This window comes from Corvus moneduloides, chromosome Z (assembly GCF_009650955.1).
Source record: "Corvus moneduloides isolate bCorMon1 chromosome Z, bCorMon1.pri, whole genome shotgun sequence".
NCBI classification, from domain to species: Eukaryota; Metazoa; Chordata; class Aves; order Passeriformes; family Corvidae; genus Corvus; species Corvus moneduloides.
In genome coordinates this window covers 67582112-67607012 of record NC_045511.1, presented here as the reverse complement: position 1 = coordinate 67607012, position 24901 = coordinate 67582112, and the positions used below count along the sequence as shown (strand labels likewise).

Sequence of the window (24901 nt, the reverse complement as noted above, 5' to 3'; positions counted from 1 at the left end):
GGCTGCTTAAGCTATTTGCTAACAAAAGGGTGTTTGTGAGATTTAAAGTAGCATGTCACAAGGTTGTTGATCTTCGGAGTAAGAAAAATAGACCGAAACTTTGACTGTGTTTCATTGTGCTCCAAACAGAGGGAACACTGATTTAAAATTAATTTTATATTAAATATGAGTATAAGCAGACCTAGAAAAACTTCATGCTTAGCAGAACCAATTAGTAGCTGATGTCTGAGAAATGTAAAACAGCTAATGTTCAAACATAAAAACCATTAGAATTTGCAGAGGGGGTTATAATTGTATTTTTCTTTTCTTGTATTGAGGTCCTGGATCTTTACCCCATTAAGTGTTTCAAGTATCGCTCTAAAATGTTTATTCATGGCCCTGAACTGGAGGAATGATACATCTAAAACTACTATAAAGCCATCAGTGAGGCAAACGAGGAAATAGTTCACGTGTAACCAGGAGTCTGTTCTTCTACTTAAACTTTTCATTAAATGTATTGATCTGGTGTTTCTCTGGTGTCTAAACATTGATGGTACTTGAGCACCACAGTGCTGACGTATTTCGAAAGCTACTCTCTTAATAATAATTTGAAAGACTGCCTCCTCCAGGTCTCTCCCATGGTTTCAAAATGTAGTTTGGAATTTCTAACCTAATACTAGATAAACTGGCTTAAAGGTTGTTAGCTCAGTGCTGTGAGAAAGTGAGGGGAGTGAATTGCTGTTTGTTGTGAGAAACATCTGTATAAGTAAGCTTATTTTGAGCAAATGAACTCCTGAGATCCATATAATGATTTCTTGTAATATTAATCTTCTACTTGAGAACCTGATGAGAATTTATTTCGAAATTAATACTTCATGAGAAACTACATCAGTTAAGGTTTGTCCCATTTTGTTCCATCATAGTTTTTATTTTTTGCACACGGACTCTTCATGTCTTCATTATTGACTTCGTGGCTCCTCAGCAAAATAGATAGTTTTTTTGGTCTTGTATTTGCAAAATCTTTTGTTTGTCAAACCAAAATACTGTTTTAAGTCTTGCTGAACTTCTTACAATATCTGATTTTGCTGTTTAAAACTGGAAATTTTTCAGAGAGATACCTAGATATCCAACAAGTTGGCATGTAGGGACTGATGCCTTAGGTTTTAACTTTTATATTTTTCAAATCCTGTGTCTAGTGTGTGTAACTCTGAGGTTTCTTGTAGCTTGCTAATTTCTGCCCACTTGGGCTGGGTAGACATAACAAAGCCTCTCCGGGCCTGCTCTCCAAGGTCACCCAGACTGTCCTAGACCTAAAAAGTATAACCCAAAGAGCTTCTAAGGGGGGCGAGTGGAGGGGAAATGACATCATTGAACTGAAGCTTTAATTGGAGAATTAACCGTGATATGCAAATGAACCAAACCTATAAAAGTGTGAAGAACTCGTGACCTGGGGTCCATCTTGGGGTCCATCTTGGCAGTAGCCTCTGGCTCCCCAGGGTGTACCTTTGAAGGCCTTTCAAATAAATACCTACTTTTATTCCTTTACTCCTGTCTAGTCTCCATTTCTTGGGGGCCTCTTAAGGCATCAGGACTAGGTAGGTTTTCTTTTTCATTTTGAAGTGATGATGTACAAGGCATTTATATCTAGAGCAGGAGGCATGAATCTCAAAGTTTGACTGTGAAAGGCATCAGGTAGCTATTTTCCAAACCTAATTGACATCTGTCCCTTTTCTGGGATGAAGGGACCTGTCCCCCTTAAATGAAGGTGGCCTGTCTCCCTCAGTCAAAATTTTTTGACTGAGGGGTGACTACTGCTTTATTGTTTTTACTCTTGGTTAGATACTGGGGAAGATGTTAGCTAGTTAGAATAGGGGTATACAAAAACATCAAGAAGAGTAAAACATCTCTTTTTTTTTAGCTTTTTTTTTGCTAAAAAAGGGAGGAGACATGGCAACCTTGGGGACAAAGATAGTTTAGCTTTTAAGTAATTCTAATTTTGTGCAATTCTTTGTATACTACAACTTGTTTCTTAAAATACCAGTTGTCAAACCAAATAAGATGTTTCGGATACCATTTTTTGCATTGTTTAAGTGCAGACCTAGTTAAAATGGTGGAAAAAAACCAAAACACTGGATTTGGTGGTCTGTTAAATTCAAATTTAAGAAAAAGTTAAGTAATTATTAACTTGATTCATTTCATTTATTAAAACGAAATGTTTGATTCATTTCACTTGTTAAACTCTGATATATTTTCACACCAGTAAGCTAGAATTGAGGTGGTTATTTTCTGACTTTTGGTCCTAGTTCACAAGTTAATTTAGAAAACTGTAGAGCAAACTTGAAAGAGCATAATTTTGGTTGCAGTCAATAAGGGCACTTCAGGATATTGTTGTGAGAAACTTCAAAACTAAAAGCATCAGCAGCCTGAAATTTTAAGAAAATTCACTACATAAAATGGAGTTCCTTTTTCCCAAGTAAGCGACAAAAGCTAGCAGTTACCTTATCTATAAGAGTCATTAGTTTCACTGTTACGGTCATCTGCATATTTTGTTTTTCCTTGTCAATGTACTGTTCTAAAAGAATTACTGAATGTGCTGTTACACATTGAAAAATATTGCTAATAACAGTAATTGTGATGTTGGAGCAGAAAAGGCAGCCAGGTTGAGAGGACAAGGGGTACAGGTGGGCTTTTGCTAGTCTAACAGGACTGCAAAACCATTCAAAAGCAGAACTCCCGGTGGCTAAAACCAGAGCACCACAATGTTGTGCACTTGAGAAGCATCTTAATAACAAAGTAATCACAGAGTACCCTACCCAGAGCTAATGGACCCCCTCTCTAACTGCTCTAGTTGTTCCTGTTCTGAAACGTTGAGTTAATGTCAGATTGCTTAAATCTGTTGGTAATACAAGTCAGCTTCTGGATAAACAGGGTGAAAGATTTCAGGTAAAATATTGAAGTATTTATAAATTTAATTTGCCTTTTATCTTTGTGTTATTTCTCTTATGAACTTAAGTATAAGAGTTTCTGCATGAGTAACTTTTATCAAACTCAGAGGAAGCCTTAAATTTCACTTCAAACTTGGTTATAAGCACCCAAAGTTTCTCAGTTCCTGGTTTTTGTTTTGTTATTTGATTGTGTCAGCTTCAGACTGAGACCCAAGTGCATCTACCTGTTCCTTCAACCTATTAATGCCTTAAGAAATTTCACATTAACTATACTTAAAGTCAAGCTTTTGTTTGAATACTGTATGTAAATATTGATCTATGAGATTTTTTTTTTTAGGTGCTCTAAAAAAACATTGAAAAATGCAAATAGAGGTAAGTTTCTCAAAGTAATATTTTACTAGCAGTGGGTGGTAGAGCAAAAAAATTTGACCCATTAATCAGAAACCATTATCAGTTTCAATTTGTGAAATATGAGCTCAGGTGATCAACAGTACAGAAGGGTAGTACATGTTTAACTTACCCGCAGCAATTTTAAGTAATTTTAAGTAGAGCTGTAACATTGAAGGCTGTGAAGGCAGGGCAGTTTCCTCCTTTTTTACACCTCTCTAATCTTGCCCTAGAATTGATTTATATTTTGTATACTGATAATGGCAGTAAAGACATGCAAATAAATCACTCCAAAGCTGATCTGGACTGAAATTAGTATTAGTAAGATAATTAGAATGAATAGGAAAGTATATGCAGAGGAATGATACAGAAACATTTTGACTCAGCATATTAATGTATGAAGCTTTAAAAATAGATATTAAATGAGAAGCATAAATTTCTGCTATCAGTAAATAGTTTTGTACATTAAATTTAGTGTTCCTGTCTTCTGGCAGACCTTTGTGGAATTACTGAAACAAGATGTTTGTGTAGACTGTATTTAAGTGCATAGTGAAATGCTGCAAATAGTCTTCAGAAGTCTCTTTTTATGTTATGACCTTTATAAATCTATTCTTTTTTAATCAGCTTACTATATTGTTGACAACTAGTCACTGTCAATTTCTAGCAATGGTAAATATTCTAATATTGATGAGTGACTGTTAATTATAAATACAGTCTTGTTAATTATTTTAAAATAAAAACTTTCCAGCAGTGTAACTTCAGATACATCCTATAGGAGGGAGCAATAGGAGCAGTCTCTGTTGCCATATCCCCATCTACTTCCTCTCCTGGCATTCAGCTGTTTCAGTAATGTGTGATTTTTAAAGTATTTGCTTCCTCAGCAGTTGTTGCTGAGGTCTGAAAAGGAAAGAGAATGTGGCTCCCTAGTATTTTAATTTTTTGGTGTTTCTTACTAATACTAGTTCCTCTGGCCGTAATTTCACCTGTACCCATTCAAAAATAAGACTGACATAAGTGGAAGCAACAGTGCAGATGAAGGAAAGCATGGGATATAGGGGAGTAGATATATATTGTTCAACTTTGGTTTTATTTATCAAGTACATAATGAGGATTGTTAGGAGTGTGATGATGAGGCCTCCTTTTGCCTGTGTTGATATTCATGTCCTAAGTGTTGAAACAAGTTTCTTAAGTAATCTTGATGTCAGCTGTTGTTTCCTATTAACCTGATTTGAATTTCCTTGTTCTTTTGTCTAATGCTCTGCAGCACACAACAAAGTCTTAAATGTTTCTATTTGATGCTGACATGGATTGTGTAGCATACACTCTTACCGTTTCTGTGGTAATGCATTTTGCTCCAGAAGCTAGTCACCCACTGTCACTGTGGCGTTGTGAGGCTCTGGCTTGCAGCAGTAGTGCAGCTTGCCTGAGAGGAGGCTGGAGGACAGCATTCAGATATCTATATTAAACTGTTAAAAGCTATTTTAAAAGCCCATTTACCTGTTTAAAAGACTGAAATGTGTAGGCAAGTTGCTGATGAGTGGCAGAGACACACGCTTAAAGGTGTTGCAAAAACACCCTGTACTAGTTTGAAACTAAAAAGCCATGAACTATTGCTCAAGCTTATGCAGGAACTTAGATGTGTTTTTGTTGCTGTTCTGTCACTGCTGTATGTTGACGTTAAATATGTAACTTAAGTTCTTGTGTATTCACATTTGACATCTCCCAGCAAAGCTGAATTTGAAGTGTTTGCAAAACTGCTCCTTGATAACTAAATAACAAAATATGTTCAAGCACGGACTTCTGAACTTGGCAGCAATAAGCTTATTTTTATTGGATTTTGGCCAGAACCTTAGGTAGAGTGAGAAATACATAGGAGAAGGATGTGGCTGTCTCAAGTCTGGGCACCCTGTCTAGCTTTTCAAATTCATTCGTCCTTCAATTGTGAATACCGTCTTTTTCTTTTTGCTCTTCAGTGACATCTAAGTGGTATAGATATTAGCAAAGAAATAAACTGAAGTACCCTCCTGAAGGAACAGTCATAAAATTCATTGTAATTCTTCCCCTAATATGAACTAAAGTCATCCTTTACCATCCACAGTGAAACATAGCATCCAGGTGCTATGTTTCACTGTAAGTTAGATTGGGAAGTGTTGTAAGGGTAAGGGCTTATGGAAGCACTTTAGCCTGTTTCTGCTGTCAGAGGAATTTCTTGCCATCCTCATAAAATATGAGTTCTCCTTTATTAAGTAGTCTTACAGTAAATCTAGAGAGGTTACTCTGTTCATTTTTGAAACACTTAAAATTTGTCTTTTTCTGTTAGACCAGTTCCCCATTCCTCAGTTGTTGTTCACGTGGATGTTTTTTACAACTTTCTGATACCTTGTATGTCTCTGTTCCAAACTCAGTCCTCATCTTTCCGTGAAGTGTAGCACCAAAATAGAACTCAGCATTCCCGCTAGGATCCTATATGCGTTGCATAGAATGTAGGATTATTTCGTGGATCTCGTATGCTACCATTTTACAGCACCATGAGGTTTTTTTTAAGTTACTCAGCTTGAGAACCACTAAATCTGATTCGTCTCTAGAACTATCTGCAGATCATTACCTATCCTGTATGTGTACAGTACCATATTTCCTGTAACCAAGTAAGCTTTGAACTCCATTTTTCTCCTGTGTACATAAGTGTTAAGCTTATACTGCTCTTCTGTCAACTTCAGTCTTTCCAGCTCAGCTGTTTTGAGTAATAATTATTGTGCTGTGTGGGTTTGGTTCAGTTTCTTAAGTGATCGTGCTTCTTCTAGTACTTTGTAAAGTATGGGCACCTGTCTACATGAAGAAACTGCTAAATGATCTAATCTATCTCAGTTCATAGCTGAGCTTGCCTGTTACTCTGTTGGGAGCTGTTTATCTGAATCTGGAGCTGTACATATATGTGCACTTAGATATATGTGCACTAAGATAATTTTAAATCTTTGTATCCATGAAAGCTGTGATCACCTGTATGTGCCTAATTAAAAACTGTTCTCTCCTATCTAGTCAGAGCATTAACAGGTAGTCTTCATAGTCTTAGTAGAGGTCTTGAACTCTCCTCTCAAGCCCCTGCGCCCAAAAGGTAGTGAACTTAGTTGAGATGGCTTACTCCTGTCTTTCCCTTAAATTAGCTAAATATGCTAATTGTTTCAAGATTCAAATGCACAGAAAGGTTAAAGTAAATTGCATAGCCAGGCTGGTGAACCAGAATGTTCTGAAATAGCTAATGGATGCCTGAAAGTTACAGTTCAAATTGCAGATTAGCAGAGCGTTGCCTTTTGGGTGCAATACTGTGTGAAGGAAAACACTTGAAAACTGCTAACTCGGTATCAAATAATGTGAAAGGCTTGTGACACTACAGCTTCACTAAGCTGTTAAGAGTATGTCAGTCAACATTTTTGCAGTGCTATTTAATGAAGGGTGATGTACATGGCTAAAGTAAACTTGGTCTCAAGACAAATGCTCAGTCTTGAGGTGACTTCTAGAAGAGTCAACTTGCAGCTGGCTATGCAGTAAATAGCCAGTCTTACTGCTATAAACAAGTGCGATTCCAGTAGTAAAGCCAAAAGTGTTATTAATTCACTTTGTAAAAACTGTGGTAAATAATTTTGATAGTGTATACTTTCATTTAATGGAAGTAAGGGGAATGTCAGGGTTTGTCACTGGCAGAATTACATGCAGTTATCTTTAGGAGTCTGAGTTCTCCACAGCAGAATGATAGCATGTTTTTACAAGGTCTCCCTGAAAACAGTATTGTTCATTGAGACAGACCTGTGTCAAGCTTGATAAATGCCCCTTCAGATAAGGGTACGCGCTTGGTATCAAGAACGGAAAGTAGAGAGCTGCAGTGTAAAAGTAGTGACTAGTTAAAAGCTGGCAATTGCCAAATGCTGTATGCTGCTTACTCAGATTTATTACTCATCACCTCATAAAAATACTGTGCATTAACAGCTTAATAGAAAAATCTTGGATACTCTGTATGCCTCAATCTACCAAAGTCAGTCTTTTTTGCTTTTTAAAAGAACTTTTCTAAAAGAAAGGCTTTTCTTCAGTGAGCTTTCATTACAGTGAAACTCAGTGAGGTGATATTTACAGATCGTAGTTAATCCTTTTGCTGTAGGGAGGAGTGCTCAGCCACATGGGTGGAGTGCACAAGTACCAATGAGACTGAGACGTAGTAACATTGAACAGAGGTAACCTTTTGGCTCTTTGGAGAGAGGCACGCACACCACCACCATCCAGTGAAATTCCTGAAAAACAGAGTAACTTCAGAAGCTAATGTGACTCTAAAGAGCTGGCAGAATTCTTCTGAAAACATGACATGGCTTGGGGCACCTGCTCTTTTAATCTAATGTCCTTGGCATTTATCGGAACCCCTTAAGGTAATTCTTCCAATATAATTTTCACTGTAGGTCAGCAGAAACATCCTTTTTCCCTCTGAAAACAGATCAAGCATGAAAATATGCATTTGCTGTTATTTTAATGTCATCTGTGTACAGACTGACTGCAGAGGAAACAAAAGTCCTGCTCTTGAGCATATATATTTTAAATAGTAGGTGAGGAAGAAGGGGTTTAATATTTAACTGCTGGTGTTTAAATATCCCATACTGCCTGATATGAACATAGGCATTAGAAAACTGGGGGAATGGAGTGTCAAATAGAGAAAGGCGTCCATCCTTTTACCCCCTTGGTAACCTGGAATAATTTGTGAGGATTTGTGTATTACTGTAAAATTGCTTGTTTAAGCAAACAAATACACTTGAGGCTTCTCAGCTGATACGAATTACTTGCCCTAATGTACAGTATGATGCTGGTACTGAAACTTGTCAATGTTGTAAGAAGCTGTACCTTCAGGGAAAGATTAAATGAATTATTCAAGTTATTATTCCTTTACTGTCAGAAACAGAGGGTTCTTTCTTTACAATTGAATTAAATATGAATTAAATTTCAGTGAGGAAAATTAAGCTTGGATATGTCTTGTACATTCCATTATTTTAGTGCTGGTATCAGCTGTATATATCAGCATATATACATGTGATAGTGCATGTCATTTGATGTTGCTAAATTTGCTAAGTGCACTTATTGCTGAAAACTGTGTATTTCCTGACAGAAGACTTTAGGGGAATGCCAGTGAATCAGCAGTTTCAGTTGACTACACAAGCGTGTTTGCTGCAGCAAACCTAAATGTTGTCACTTCCAAATTGTTGAAACTTCCCTTTCAGGACAAAAGACAACAGTTCTTTGTCTGTCTTGGCACCCTTTTGCCGTTCTTGGGCCCATGTTCGAACAGCAACTGTTAAATTGCAGCTTTATTAGCAAGTAGTTACAGTTAGTACTGTTGAAAGCTGGACTAAAGCTTTGTCCATTCCAGCCCAACACACTTGATGAATTATAAACAAAGCAGATTGTTTCACTTTGACCAACCCAGTCTTTCTTTGCCTGTGTGTTCTAGTTACGTTTCATAACAATTGCTTTGGCTTTGAAAATAGATATTAGAATTCTCTGAAGAATGCATCCTTGTGGGGTGTAGGCCTGAGTATGTAAATGGGCATGTTCTGAGCAGGAGGTGGTACTAGAGATCTTGCATCCTAGTCATTCTGATTCTATGGTAAAGCACATTTCTTATATAGCAGTTAACTCGTCCTTGCTTGTGTTATAATATTTTCTGCTTCCCAGCAAAAGAATTTGTCTTGGTTTTGAAAGACAGGTGTCTGCTAAGGAAGGCAGAAGCCTCCCTTGAAGTGGCAGATGTAACCCCTTTCCCTCTGAGTTATTATAATTTTGAAATCAAGGGCTTTTAGGCAAAGATGTGGGAAATAGGAATAACAGTTCTTTACTATTATATATCTATGTGTGTATAACCAGTCAAACAAACAGCAATAACTGCGGCAGTAACAGCAGACAGAAGCACAAACCCAGCCCCAGCCCTCTCGGCTGTCGGGCCCTTTCCCCTCGGGTGCAGTTCCGCTCGCAGCCGGCAGGGGCGCTGGCGGCTCCCGGTGAGCAGGGCAGGTGCGATGGTTCCCCCGCGGCTGCAGGGGGCGCTCCGGAGCGAGCTCGGGGAGCACGCGGCAATGGCGGCCTGGGATCCCGGGAAGGGATGGGACAAAGGCTTCACAAACCCCTGGGCAGCCGATCCCGGGCTCTCAGGAACAGCAGGCTGGAGCAGCAGGCTGGAGCGGCAGGCACAAGCACAAATTGCGGGTGGCAGGCGAGATGTATCCAGATGGGAGAACCCCACGGAGGCCCAGGCAGGCAGGGCGAGCAGGGCTACAGCGTAGCGAAAGCTCGAAGCAGCAGCGGGGCAGGGCAGCCACAGCCCGGTCTCCAGCAGGGCAGGGAAAGCGGCTTTTGGGGTCCCGGCGTTGTTTCCAGCAGGAAGAAAGAACGGCCAAAAAGAAAGAAGCAGCAGCTCCTTTCTCTGCAGCTTCTCTCTCCGGACGCTCAGAGCGAACTGCCCCCACACCCAGGTGTAGACAAAGGAGTAGCCAGGCCCGCCCCACTCCCCTTTTTGTCTTTCTTAAGTACAGCTATTTGTCCCGTAGCAACATGCATATAGGAGAAAATTCCTTTAACAGAAAAAAAAACTAAGACTAAACTAAAACCCCAACAGAATTCCTCTGTCCTGAAACAGTTCTTTTTTAACAAGATGAAGTTTTTTTGCCTCAATTTGCTGGTTCTCAGACTTTCAGATGTAAATAAAAGGTCTGGTTAAATTCTGTTTCCTTCACGTTTTGCTTTACTCTTGTGCAGTTCAAAAAGTGCAGCATGTACTTATTTCCATGCTTATTTCTACCTCTCCCCAAAAATACTAAGCAAGGCTAAACAGAAAATATATAATTCATGTGTTTAGTGAGTTTGAGGAAATCTGTTAGGTAAACCTGCTAGTTTTGCAAAACGCCAAGAAAAGTGCAAAGATAACAGCTACTTAGACTATAGCTCCCATAATCTAATCAAACAATACGTAGGACTTAAGTTTTTTGCAAGTATATCTAATTGACCTTCAGAGAGTTACTGGACTTGTTTGTGTTTTAGTTCTTGAAAAGAGGCCATCATGCTGGCTAGACACATCTTCAACAGATGGAGAGTGTTCAGCTGGCAGTGCTAGTGATATGTAGTCTCTCTTGGAGTATCCACCTGAGTAGACAGAACCTGGAGTAAAAAACATGCTCCATTATGAGTTTGAACTTGGTCGTATGGGAAGAAAGTCTGAAATATGTGGATCTGAGGCTGCATTTAGGAGAAAAACTTGTGTTACACTAGACTGGACAGGTTCTCCGCCCTCCTTGTTGATTTGCACTGTCTTGATGTAAGAGCCCTGTGTTACCCAGCAAATCTGCCATTTTTCTTTACTGTTCTCAACTGTGAGGCAAATTTGAGTCTGGAGTGGTTTTGGATGTAGATACAATAGCTTCGCTTTTGCCATTTTTATGGCTGCTGCTTTTTCAATGTCTGAACCGGGCTATAAGCAGATCTGTCAGATTATGAAGATCTGCTGACAGAATACACATTTTGTCACTGCCATGCAGAATGGTCAGGAAACAACACCTTACCTACTGTCAGGTGGGAGTTTCCCTCCCCTCACTTCACAATGGGGTGAAGTCAGCTTTTAATGTGTTGCAGTTCAAAGCAGTTAACAGCAGGAATATGGCCATTCTCCTGAAGTCTTATGTCACACCCCCATACAAACTGTTACTCTGCAGGCAATAACATTAGTGTTTCAGTTTGTCAGCTCTTAACGCATGTGTAGCTTTCTCACGATGAATTATTCTGGGTACACTGTTGTGAGAAAACCAACAATGGGATTGGAGCTCAGCAGTATTTAGAAAATATGGGTCTACAAAATAATCAATGACCGACATACTGAATGTGTTTCTGCAGTTGCCTGATTAAGGCACAAGTTCCTACAGAAAGGGCTCTACAGCTTGTACAAAACAAACATGCTGTCATGAAAGAGGATGATTTACTTACTGTAGAAGACTTGAGTTAATACAAGCAGTTTGGTGCCCATTTTATTATACTATTCTCTAGCTAATGCTTATCGCAGGGAGGTTTTCATGTTGGTACCAGTGCTGCGCTGGCACCCTTTATCTTGTTCATACTTTCTACCCCTCTGGAAAGAAAAGTATGACCAAAATGGTGTCCCAAAGCTTAGTGCACAGCCTAATAAGGACCAACAGTGTTACAGTTCTGTGTAAAACCCATGATAACATTTATCTTCAAAGTCCTGAACATTTTAAGGCATAGATCCTTTGATTTGCTTTCTTCTAATGTACTAGGAGCAGCCTTTTGTGAGCCGTTTTCCAAACAGTTTCCAGATCTTTCCTTCAAGGACAGGGTAGGTCAGTTTACTGTAGACACCTGTGCCATACTTGAAGTTGTTTTTCCTATTACACAGTGGGTGTTGGCTTTCAGCAAATAAAAACAGTCTGGTTTTTTTTGCATCAATGAACAATAATAGTGTGGAGGTTGTTTTTGTATTGGCTGAGTTTAATGTCTTTACTGATGCGTTTGTTAATATTGTATGTAATATCAGTTAATATTTTAATTTTCAAAGATGAGTTTTCTGAAAATTGCATTTCATAAAACAGTTTTACAAACTCCTAAGTAAGCCTGTATAAACTTAAGTGTTATGAATAGAATAAATAACTTATTTCAGATGAAATATGTCTATATATTACTTCATTACTTTTAATGGGTTTGGTAGGCTTTAACTAAAAGTTTGTTTCTTCTGATGCTTCCCGAAGTGTGCATACGTACAGGGAAAACCAGTTTGGTGAGGGCCTACTTAATGTATAACGTGTATATGAAGAAATCCTGTGCCTGTTCTTCTGGCTGGTATGTAAAACTACTTTTCATGACGAGCTGTGTGTTTGTAGACTAATGCGAGAACAGCTGAATGTAAAGAAAAGTCTTCTACTTGGACATGGTGCTTGAGACAGATGTGCCCAATTTTCTCCGTGTCAAGTATTAAATTTTTTTTAAAGTTAAATTGTATGGAGCCCAACTACTTCTTGTTAGATGAAGTTCTAAAAAATCTGAGCCAGAACATTTGTTAGATTGATTTGTACTATGTCTTTGGACAATCTTAACTGAAAATGAATGTGTTCTTAGTTGGTTCACTGTTTTGAACTGGCTGAGAAGTGTGAATAGAATAGAACTTCAGAATAATTTCTTTAATCTCTATTACAATTTCTAATTTGCTGTCATCCATTCAGCACTAAATGTCATTGTTACTACTTGCATACTGTGTAGAAAACTTTATCTTCACTAAGCAGCGTGTCTCAAATGTAATTATAAAGGCTAAAGGTAAAACTGGTCTGGTTTTAATTGTCTACCATGAAAAGGAGGTTTCTATGTCCAGGGCCTGAAGCAGAAACAGGGTAAGGGTTATTGTTGGTCTTTGACCAATAGTAACCTCCAGCCGTATCTGTTTCCTTTTCGCTATTTCCCTCTAGTGGTCACACACGACACTGATTTGGGGCGGTTAAACAGATGAACTGGTACTAACACAAAAGTAATATGAGTTTATGACAACTTAATTTTCCCAGTCCTGACCACAGAGACTGTGAAACCTTGTGACAGGAGGACATACTCTCATGTTTTGAACTGGTGATTCACCAAGGTTTTGGAAATTACCTGAATTTTTATCCTTTTAGATATCCAAATGTGTCTTTTACATGAAATATACAAAACTCTTAGCATAATCTAAGTTTGTTTATGAAGTTTTTTGATGTGGGATCTGCTTTATATGCATATCTTTGCTGTTCTTTATCTGAGGCTAGATCTTATGTCTAAACATTGAATGTATTCAGATAATTTATCCCTTTAGAATTTTGTTTTATGTGATGTTAGACTTGTTCTTAACCCATAAACTAAAATGGGAATTATAGAATCATGTCGTGCTATTCTTTGTAAAAAAACTGTTTTCGTCTAACTTTACAGCCATTGTGTATCAAGTGTTTCATAGAATTGCTAAGATTGAAAAAGACCTTTAATATTTCCACATTCAGTTGTGAACCCAGCACCACCACCATGTTTACCACTAAACCATGTCCTCAAGTGCCGTATCCACACATTTTTTAACACTTTCAGGTGTGTTGACTCCACCACTTCCCTGAGCAGTATGTTCTAGTGCTTTACAACCCTTTCCATGAAAAAAATTTCATAATGTCTAAACTAAATTTCCCCTGCTGCAACTTGGCAGCCATTTCTGCTTGTCCTGTCACTTGCTACTTGGAATAAGAGACTGACACCCATCTCACTACAGCCTCCTTTCAGGTAGCTGTAGAGAGTGATAACGTCTCCTCTGAGCCTCCTTTTATCCAGATTGAGCTACCCCAACTCCCTCAGCCACTCATCAGACTTGTGCTCCAGACCCTTCACCAGCTTCATTTGACTTAAGATCTTGCAAGTAAGTTTCCTATGTAAGTTACTTCCTATGTAAGTTGGGGCAGGCACCTCAGGAAGAGTACAAGGATGTTGGTAAGTCACATAGAGAAAAATGTTAATTAGAAGGGGAAAAGCTTAGCTAGAACTCAGTCTGGTCACTGCTGTATAAGATCAGATGTTTTTACAAATACATTAACAAAAAAAGGAGGACCAAGGAAAATCTGCATCCTCTATTGGATATGAGGATGGGGAACACTGTCACCAAGGATGAGGAAAAGGATGAGGTACTTAATGCTTTCTTTGTCTCAGTCTTTAACAGAAAGACCAAATATTTTCAGGGCCAGCAGCCCCCAAGCTGCTGAACCAGGAATGGGGATCAGAATAGATTTCCTGTAACTCAGGAGGATGTGGCCTCCCGTGTCACTTAGACACTCACAAGTCTATGGGGCCAAATGAGATTTGCCCAAGGGGACTGAGTGAGCTGATGAAAAAGCTTTCCAAGCCACTCTGCATCGCTTATCATCAATTCTAGTTAACCAGGGATGTCTCAGATTACTCTAAGTTTGAAAATGTGGTGCCCACCTTCAAGAAGGGTCAAAATGAGGATCTGGGGAACTACGGCCTGTCAGCCTGACCTTGGTGACCTCAGTGCTGGGGAAGGTCATAGAACAGAGTATCTTGAGTGTGATGACTGGCACACACAGGACAACCAGGGCATCAGGCCCAGCCAGCATGGATTTGTGAAAGGCAGGTCCTGCCCAACCAGCCTGATCTCCTTTTATGATAGGGTCGCCTGCTTAGTGGCTAAGGGAAAGACTGTGGATGTTGTCTATCTAGACTTCACTAAAGCCTTTGATGCCATTTCTCATAGCATTATCCTGGAGAAACTGGCAGCCTATGGCTTGGACAGGTGCACTGTTCACTGGGTAAAAAACTGTCAGGGTGGTCAAGACCAGAGTGTGGTGGTGGATGGAGTTACACCCAGCTGGTGGCCGGTCACCACTGCTGTTAACCAGGGCTCAGCATTGCAGCCAGTTCTGTTTCATATCGTTACGGATGATCTGGATGAGGGGATCAAGGACACCCTCACTCAGTTTGCCGGTGACAACCTGGGTGGGAGTGTTGATCTGCTGGAGAGTAGGAAGGCTCTGCAGGTTGGACATCAGGAAGAATTTTTTCACTGGAAGGGTGGTCAGGTATTGGAATGGGCTGCCCAGGAAAGTAACGGAGCCACCATCCCTGGAGGCATTCAGTAAAAGTCTGGATGTGGGACTTAGTGTAACGGTCTAGTTGGCATGGTGGTGTTAGGTCAAAGGTTGGACTTGATCATCTTGGAAGTCTTTTCCAACCTTAATAATTCTGATTTTTTTCTGCCTATCATGCAGAATAGTTGAGTTTGTCTGTAGAGAATTATGCCTTCAGAACTCTGATACTTTATATCCAATATGTTCATCTTTTGTTTAAAAGGAAAATTACCGTTGGACAGAATTATTGCCTAGATAGTTTGCACTTAACATACGGAATCTTTACGTTGTCCAATTGATGTATGATTAGAAATGCAGGTAAAGCTTCTACTGACGGCAGAATGCTGATGCATGAGGAGCTTGTAAACCAGACTGGGCTTTGTTTTTAAACAAACATGGTTTTGACTTAATAGAAGTCAAAGGTTTTTATGAATTTTCAACCCTGGTCAATTTCAGGAATCTGAAGCTGTATCAGGAACATAACAAAAAGTTGTGTGTCTTGGAGTCCCTTATTTCATATAACTTTTTTGTTCAAATGTATAAGAGGTGCAGTGAGCCTCTGTTGTTTTTGAGGGAAGTAGGTGTTGAGATCTGATAAGGTCTACAGCAAGAAGGAAATAAGAATAGGTAATAGGTTTTGAATATGAAGAAAATTGTGTTAGATTTAATAGGGTGTGAGATGCAAAACAAACAGTGTATTAAAAGTAAACCTTTCTTTGTCCCTGTTTTTTCCCAAATTACTGTTAGGAGATTGCAGTTTAAACAGCCCGTGTTCTCACATATTCTCATGGGTGTAAGATAGTTTTCCTTGAATTCTAAGTCAAATATATTATGGAATTTGACAATTCCAACTTTTTTTATCCTCCAGAGCTTGGAGTATATTTCATACTCAGGGGTATGCCAGCCACTTGATAGATATTTCTATTCTGATGGCTAAATGAATTTTTAAGGATTGAGTGGAGGGGAAAAAAACCATCTGAGTTTAGTAGTGACAAGATACCTGCTAATTGCACTAGATGAACAAGGGACTTTATGGAGCAAAGGGTTTTGCAAGGGTTTTGCAGGAGCATTTGCTTTGGCAGTTTTTCTTCTTATTGACAAGAAGCTAAGCATATTTATCAGTTGATATATGTGTTCTGTGTTGCTGTAAAGCTTTTTATACTCCATTTCTTTTAGTGCAAGTAAGAACCTTGCCTGCACGTGTACTTTGAATCCTAGGGTTTCTTGTTAATAAAATGTTTATTCTGATTAAGCAAAGTGTAAGCATCTCAAGTCCATATCCAGAACAGGCTCAGGCTTGCAACAAGTACCTTTTCCTCCATTGCTGTTTAACCATGCTCTTTCAAAATTCCATTATGGTCTTTAGCACAAGATTCTTCACCATAATACAGATGGTGGATGTGTTTTTCTAGTTCTACAGAGGCAATATTAATATAATACTTAACTACCTTAGGTTAAAAAATAAACCTAAAGCAACAATTGGAGGAAGAAGCAATCACTCCTTCCCTGCCGTTTTGAAGGATAGGTAAGATTGCCTAAATGCCTGTTAACTGTGAACACGGTGTGTGGCTTAGTCCTCCTTGCTGTGTCCCGCTGTTGAGACGGGCTGGGTTATATCCCTGTGTGCTCAGTGCCTGCAAGGCACGGGCTTTCCCTCCACCTACTGGATGCTCCATGGGAGAGCCGGTGCTCGGACGCCTGCAGCAGCTTTCCTACTGCCTCCTGGCTCATCTGCCTTAGCTGGCACTTATGCATTAACCCTGGCAACACTCCCTTTTGAATTTTACGCATCCTGATGATGTAATAATATTTAATATAACTATTACGCAATTTTGTATAACTGCTAAAAAGAATAATGTGACTAGTGCTTTCAGTTGGGATCAGAACTGTTCCTATTTTTAAAGGCACAGTTGCGCAAGGGCTAGCCTTAAACCAAGATCAGACAATATGTAATGGCATTAATTAATTCTTTAAAATCTGCAACTATTCCCACTAGCTTTCAAAGCATGAAAACTAGTAAGAATACTTACTTCAGTGCATTGGGAGCTGAGGCCAAAACGTCAGTGCTTTTTCTGCCACTGTCTAATAGAACGGAGTTTATTAGTTTTGTATGATGATACAGACCTTACCTGTCCCTCTCCAGACAGCCCAGATTCATGGGAGGAATGAGTGTAGCCTCTCCCAGTCTTGCTTATAGTCTCATGATCCAGCAGTACAAGCTGCTTTAGTTTTATTACTAAGTCCACTAAGCGTTGCAGTTATTGTCAGCTTGGGTTTTGGTACTTTTGCTCAGTGAAGAATTTTATTTTTATACTTATTTTTCAACTTGGAATCCCTGGGATTTCCTTCTGTACACATAATATGCGTATTTACTGTGGAATTGCAACATGTATCACTGCTGGAGGAAAGTTATGTCTACAATGTCTTTCCCTGTTTTTGCAGTTGCAAGAAAGGTCGTATTAGAAGCTCTTTCCTTTTAAGTAGTCATGTGCACTGTGCTTGGGAGGGCTGTGGGCGGGGGTCATCATCCAGCTGCTCTGACCTAGATTGTGGAATTTCTATCTCTGCCTTCCTGCTAACTACTAGCTTGGTTTTGCAACCTTAAATTTCCATTGTCAGCAGCTTCAGAATAATTGAAAAATCAGACCTACAGTCACATGATAATTGTATCTTTAACTTCAGTCCTCAGAAATGCATCCTGTACTGCCCTGCCTGTAGTGTCTGTTGTGTTCTTACTGTCTGCAGTCATTTTCTAGGGTAGCCCTGCCTTGGCTCATCCTAGAACTAACCCATCTTGCTGAAGCACTTCCAGCTAGTCTAAAAATCGCCTTTGGAACATAGTCATTTTACAGAGCTTATCTGCTTATTTTCCACCAAGCCTTTCATAGTACCTTCCAGCTCCTTTGTGTTACTACTTTTTCATGTATTCTGGGTTTTTTCGTAAGATACTGTGGCTTGATCTCTTGGATGTTTGGTGGGATTTTTCACAACTACTGTAGAGAATGAGATTAGAGTCACTGTGTCCTAATATCTGTTTCATCATCTTCTAGGGTGAGCTGTATGCCTTAGAGGGAGGAGCTGCCTGCTGCTTTTATTATGTAAAATAATAAATAATTTATAATGCTAACTGAATATATCTGCCTTGGACAAACCTACACTGAAGTGCTTCACAGGCACTAAATTGAGACATAATCAAAATAATTCCTTGAAGATGTGAGAATAATTTGCTTCATTCGATTTTTTAAGTGGGAGAACTTTGCTGTGAGTCTGTGCTTTGCTCAAGGGTATTATTTTCCACTTAAGGATCAGTGTGAGCAGTAACAAGAGATCTGCAATATGATTCTGCAAATACTTACCTTTTTTTATTGAATTTTTTTTTATTGAAAGCAGCTTTTCTGATGTTGCTGATATGCTGATCTGCTCCAGTTAAAGGATCACATGAAGCTTTGGATCATGTGGCTTTTTCCTCTTGTCTGTTGTAACAAAAGGATTAATGGATTTCGTGCATTGCCTTAGAAAGCTGAAGGTGTTGCAAATACTATCAAATGCCAGTTTTAATGTAGCTTTGAAGCTGTGATGTATGCATGAAATTTCAAAGAACTGCATCTTTTTACTGAGTATGGCAATTTAGTGTTAGTGCTTGATGGTATGAAGTGATATGACTTCTACAAGTAATTTTGTTTTCAAGCAGAGACTGTTGGTTTCTATCATATGAACTCTACCTGCTTTTCTAATTTTTATCTTGGGAAAATAAATTTGTATTAACAGAAGAAACTTGTGCCTGCATTCCTCTTCTCAATGTAATTGATTATTTCTGCAGTGAATAGTTAATGATGATCTGCTTTGCAAGACATAAATGCGGCAGTGACCTGCTCTCGTTTAGATGTTGCGGTAGTAGAATGGTGGGGCTTTGCATGATTCATGCTTGCTTTGTTTGTGTTCATCTGCCTGCATATGTCTGCTGTGAGCGGGATGGCTTGTCTGTGTATCAGTTAGAAATGAGTACTTATTTTCTGGTTCTTGTAGTAAGTGTTCTCAATGTAATTTTTTTTTTCCTCTTGGCTATTTGAACGTAAATGTCTGACACAGTTTTGTGAACATGGTCTGTAAATGCACATGCTTTCGATTCATATTGTGTACTGTTCAGTCTGATCTTCATGTCTGCTGAATTTGCTTCTCAATAGCAAATAGTTACCTATGTTGCACCTTTTTATTTATTATGGTAGACTTTGCAAGCTGATAGCTGTATCCATATAATCATGTATGCTGTTGTGTGTATGATTCTGTAGCGTGGATAAATTGTTTAGTGGAATTAATAATCACAAGCATAAATGACAGACAAATAAATATGCTGCTGAAAAGGTACCTTAAAAAATCAAGCTTATGTATTGATATGGAAAGAAGGGTTGGAGGTTTTTTTTTTCACCTTCAGCTTTTATTTTGTGAACTAAATTAGCAGAGCATTGACTGTATGCATAATATTGGAAGAAAAGGATTTAATTCAGATGTAGAATATAAAGCATCAGATTTTCTACTTGTAAGTTTACATCTATTCTTGGAAGTTCTAAAGTAGGACTATTAAGGTGTGGCTTTGACTAAATCTCAGATAAAGAAATCCAGAAATTTCACTTCCTAAGCTTTTAAAACAAGGTCTGGCATAGGTGTGTCTTTCTCACTTACTGGAGAAAATCAGAAAACACTTGCTAACCTTAGTTAAAATACTCTGACCTCAATGAGATTGCTATTTTGGCTTCATTTTAAAATTGATCTGCTCTTTAAGCCATATCCTATTGAAATGAAATTTTATCATCTTTCCTAGTGTGTATAGCTGACAGAGAAAATTAAATGAATCTTCATTGTCAAACTGACTATAATGAAAGCATATTGGATCATCTTAAGATCTGTAGTATATGCTTAAATAAATATTGAAGGTACTGATTAAACAGTGAAGTCTTTTTGTATTTGTGGTTAAAGGAAGTTTTAAAAGAAATGTTTCAAAGTGTTGGGTGACTCTTGTAAAACGTTCTTTTCAGATTTATTCTTATTATATGATTTTGAAACAAAGCAGTTGTATGCCTAAACTCTTACTTGTAGCTCAGACATACATACTTTGTCCCACTTTGTCCAAATTCTTAACCAACACATCAACACTTACCTTTCTCTGCTTTTTAACTTATCCACGCTCTCCTGCCTTCCTAAGGTCTATACAGCTTCCAGTTTTTCCATAAAATGTGCAACAACTGGAATTTTATTGTTTCTTCTTGTTCTACACCATTTGTTTTGTCTCCCCTCTCCTCACCCCATTTGAGTTTTGGTACTACTGCAGAATTTATTTCTGTCAAAAGTTCTTCACAGTTATCTCTGTCTACTTGATCAAGCTTATCTACTAACAGTATTTCATGTATTATTCTGAACCATCTGTTTATTGTTTATATTCTCTATCAGGATTTTTCATCTCCTTTGCCATGCACATGTCATTTACATTAACATTTAGACAAATTTATTTTCCTCCAGTTTCTCAGTATCTGCTTCTGTTTGACTTGTGAGGAAATTTGTCAAACTCTATTTTTAGATCTTTTAAATGTTACTCTAATCAAGAGATGTTTTTCTTTTTTCATTGTTTAGTTAATTACTGTTATTGTATCCTCTCTTACTTTCAGTGTCTTACCTTGTTTTATGTAGACCTTTGTTCTCAGTAAAACAATAATTTACTTCTATCAAAAAACCTGATAGAAGTAATAGTCTGATTTTCCTTGATATCTATTTTGTTGCTTTTAAAAAGAAAGTGGTACTATTTGTGTGATTGGAAGGATTGACTGAAGCTGATTGTCTTGGGGCTGAACCATGTTAATCCCCCAATTAATTGTAGAGTAATATAAGTTTTTTAATAGGCTGTGTGAAAGTTACTTCTTAGGAATTACGTAAACCAAAATAATGAAACACTCTGCCTTTTTTTAACCATTAAATATATATTGCTGTGTCCTTTCGGGGGCACATAATTCATTGTAGGTAACAAATTATTTTACAAATCAATTTGATAATAAAAAATAAGTTTATAATAACTTTACAGATACTGCATCAACATCTTAGGTGCAGGCACAGTTTGAGTTATTTAAACCTCTACTGCAAAAAACAAATGGGTGTGTTTCAGAGAAAATGATGTTAATCTTGTTTTCATTATTTCTATTTTATCAAAGGCCTCAAGCTTTTTGTGTGGTTTGCTTTTTAGACTGAATCTGGCTATGGATCAGAGTCAAGTTTGCGACGCCATGGCTCCATGGTGTCTCTTGTCTCTGGAGCAAGTGGATACTCTGCAACATCCACCTCTTCATTCAAGGTTGGTGCAAAAAGTTTTCCTAGTATTTGTGCGTAAATAATGTGCAACTGGAAAAGAAGTAACATGTGAAGACTCATTCACATAATTATAGAAAAAATGCAAAATATTTAGTTTAAATAACAGTGGTCCATCATATGATGGTGAACAGGTGATACAGTAAGCTCTCTTGTGCCTCTGTGCAGTCATCCCTTTTAAACTGTGGTGTCATCTTCTGTGGCAAGAAAATGAAACTTGTGTGTGCGTTCATTAACTTTTTCTGGTTTACTCACCAGAATATCCTGGGCTCCAAATGAAAACAAACACTAATTCTATAGCTTAATAAATATGATATAATACTGGTTGACAAATTATGGCTTTCCTTGTGTCATCCATATGAATATTTAATATATGAACTGGGTGTGCTGTACTTCTGGGAGAGCAGAAGAGGAACAACACAAGAAAAGGGAATAAGAATCGGAACAAAGATCTTAAACTAGAGCTGACTGCTTTCAGGCAAATATGTATAAAGCTGGTAGCATGTAAGATCCCATTTTTAATAAGCTTTTGTGGAGTGCTCTGAAGTAGCAGATAGAGTCAAGAGGAAACATTGAGACCAGTGACAAAATGAGTAAGAAATACTTTGGATATGGTTTCTTCTGACATTTAATGGTATTTCATAATTGCTGGTATCTAAAATGCCCTTAATGTACTTCAATTTCTCTTCATAGCTGCAGAAATATATTTTTAAGTTAAATTTTAATTTTAATGAATCAAGCTATTGTTGAGTATGTAGAAACATTCCAGGCTTTTTTCTTTTGTGTTTTCAGAAGGGCCATAGCTTACGTGAGAAGCTTGCAGAAATGGAAACCTTTAGAGACATTTTATGTAGACAAGTTGATACTTTACAGAAATACTTCGATGCTTGTGCAGATGCAGTTTCCAAAGATGAACTCCAGAGGGATAAAGGTAACACTGTAACTGAAAACTCTTCCGTTCACAGAATGTAGCTTTTTAGCTCGGAAACAGCTTGATACAGTTACAGTAAAATTTAATGTCATGTAAATAAAATATGTATCTTAAATTTACTTTAGTAAAGGACCAATCATTTGCATAAATGCATAAACATGTTAACTATTTTTACTTTAGCATTCAGATTTGCGTAAAAATCTGCTTGATGTTAACCTGTAGCTGTCAACTGTACAAAAGCAATGCTTTTTAGAAGTGTTTTTTTATAGAATACCAATTGCTAACCCTCGTGAATTCAGTTTATTGCTCTCTCTTACCCGTTATTTTGAAAACCAAATGGGATATTAGTTTTGATAGAAACAATACACTGTTTTGAAAAAGTCAAAAGTGCTGCCTTAAGTAATGCTTCTGAGACATATTGGCTGGAAATAGAGCACTGAATGCACACTTGAGACCATACTAGACTACGGTGTGGATGTCTACATATCTCTGAATTGCTTATATCAGAGTACAGCTTGTCACCATATCTGTGCACTCTGCTGAGGCATTTATATTCATCTCTGTGTTTGTTCTGGCAGTGTGAAACTTTTGGTAGTAATAAAACACCAGAGAAGTGCAATTCCACTTTTTTTTTAGCTTTCCAGTGTAGAAGATTAGATAGCTACTGAATCATGGCTCCTACTTGTAACGCCAAAATATGTCGCTCTTGCCAGAGAATTGAGTGCTAAACTTCAATGCTGAGCAATGTTAGATTCTGCTGTTAACTGACATTTACATTGGTAGTGGTCTTGGGTCAAAAAGAAAAAAAACCGAAAAGGGAGGGAGGGTTCATGACTGTTGTTATAGGAAAAAGTGCTAGCTAGCCATGAAGATGCTCTTAATTCTTTCATGCACACCAAAGAACTAGAAAAGCTTTCTCACTCCCGTAATACACTCTCTCAAATCTAGTGGTAGAAGATGATGAAGATGATTTCCCTACAGTACGTCCTGATGGAGATTTTGTACATAACAGTAACAGCAGTAAGGAAAAATGTAAGTATGTTTCAATTTTTTCACTGATGAAAATTAAAATGAATGGTATCATTGGTACAAGACAGGTATTTTATGCTCTTTTCTAAGCAGAAAATTGCAAGAAGAGTTATTTAAGTGTATGTGAATGGAAGTTCTTAGTCATGTTATAATTCTTTAGCAGCTTTTCATGATTCTCTGAGTTACACTTAATTCACACAAATACTAATGCAAGCTTGTCAAGCTGGAATTTCCTATTCTCTGTTTAGAGTCAATGTCACTACAAAATTCTGTTGAAACAGCTGCATTATTTAAATATTCAGAACTGAGATTTTTTTAACAGGTTATTATAAGTGTTACCTGCTTTAGGAGTTTGGTGGAGTTTGGTGCTTTTCCACTTAGGGATGTCCCCCTATGATTTTCCCAAGTACTATGGCTGTGGAATGGTTAAGACAATACTGTTACTGATTCTCACTTACCATAATTTTAGTGCTTTTTTGCTGTCCTTTTCACTGTTACAATGAGCAGAATTTGGATTTTTATTCTTATCATAAATGAAATAGTTATTGTACTCACTGTGTCCATGCAGCAAATGTGAAGAACTCATGCAAGTCTTGCTGTTCGAGAAATCTGATAGTTCTGGCCTGGAGGAAGTTGTGTATGCATTTAAATTGCGTTCTTCTTAGACCTTTTCATGTTTTCTGACTGAAGTATTCTAGTGTTTACACTTTCTACTTGTTGACAATTCACTTAGTCCTAAGGTATTTCTTAGACTTGGTTCACGAAGCTTGGAAGTTGCACTTCCAGTTTCAAGTGTGGTGGAATCTCCCGAAGTACTTACCAGAAATGTTTTTAAAAATGTAAATGCTTTCATCAAGAACCTGGAAAATACAGGACAAAATAAGCCTTTTCTGTGTCTTCTGTTTTCTTTTTAATTGGCTGTTGTTCCCATGTATTACATATTTCCTTGTTGTATTTAAGTGCTTTTTCTAGACCATAGCCAAAACTGTTGTGATGGAAGGGGAAAGGAAAGGAAATGGAGCTTTTCAGGATACTTCCAGAATTCATCACTGAGGATTGATTGTAATGCTGATTTCAGAGACTAAGTAGCATATAACTGGAGTTTTGAAGAAGTGTATGGTTCCACTAACCTTACTGTCTGTATGAAGCTGTACTTTTTTTTCTTTTTGAGAATTGTTAAGTTAGAATTCAGAAAACTGCAAAAGCCTTCTTTAACAAATGTTAAGTAAGAGTTTAATTTTACTGCATGATTCATTTTGGAAGAGATGTCTTTGTCAAACTTAATTTTTGTACAGTTATGTAGGAGTTTCAGCTTAATTTACCCGTAGAAATTTTTTTCATATCTACATTGTTCTGGTGCATCTGCAATATGTATGCATACACTATGGGGAATGTCATTAGGAAAGTCTGTATTTTTAATGCAGCTGGTCATCAAACCTTTGGGAACTTAGATGCTAAGAAATTGATACTTGGTATTATGGGTACCTGTATATAAACTCACTCACTATAGGTCACTACAGGAAATAATTGCCTTCTGCAGAACTTCTAATTCCAGTTGTTACGACTCCTGTATTCCATTAAATTTACTTTCCATCAATTATTTCTATGAAAAT

The 24901-nt window shown here is 37.8% G+C and overlaps 1 protein-coding gene across 5 annotated transcripts in view; it reads left to right on the top strand.

Moving 5' to 3' along the window:
• CERT1 (ceramide transporter 1) overlaps positions 1-24901 on the top strand; it is an 80937-nt gene that overhangs the window by 28838 nt on the left and 27198 nt on the right. For 2 of the 5 annotated variants that reach the window (XM_032097487.1, XM_032097488.1), the window contains exons 4-6: positions 21207-21314; positions 22121-22259; positions 23208-23291. In XM_032097487.1, the coding sequence (XP_031953378.1) occupies positions 21207-21314; positions 22121-22259; positions 23208-23291 (331 nt within the window). Of the gene's footprint in view, positions 1-3269; positions 3297-18293; positions 18504-18795; positions 18880-21206; positions 21315-22120; positions 22260-23207; positions 23292-24901 lie in introns of those variants that run through there. The other 3 variants (XM_032097491.1, XM_032097490.1, XM_032097489.1) reach the window with 3 other exon arrangements.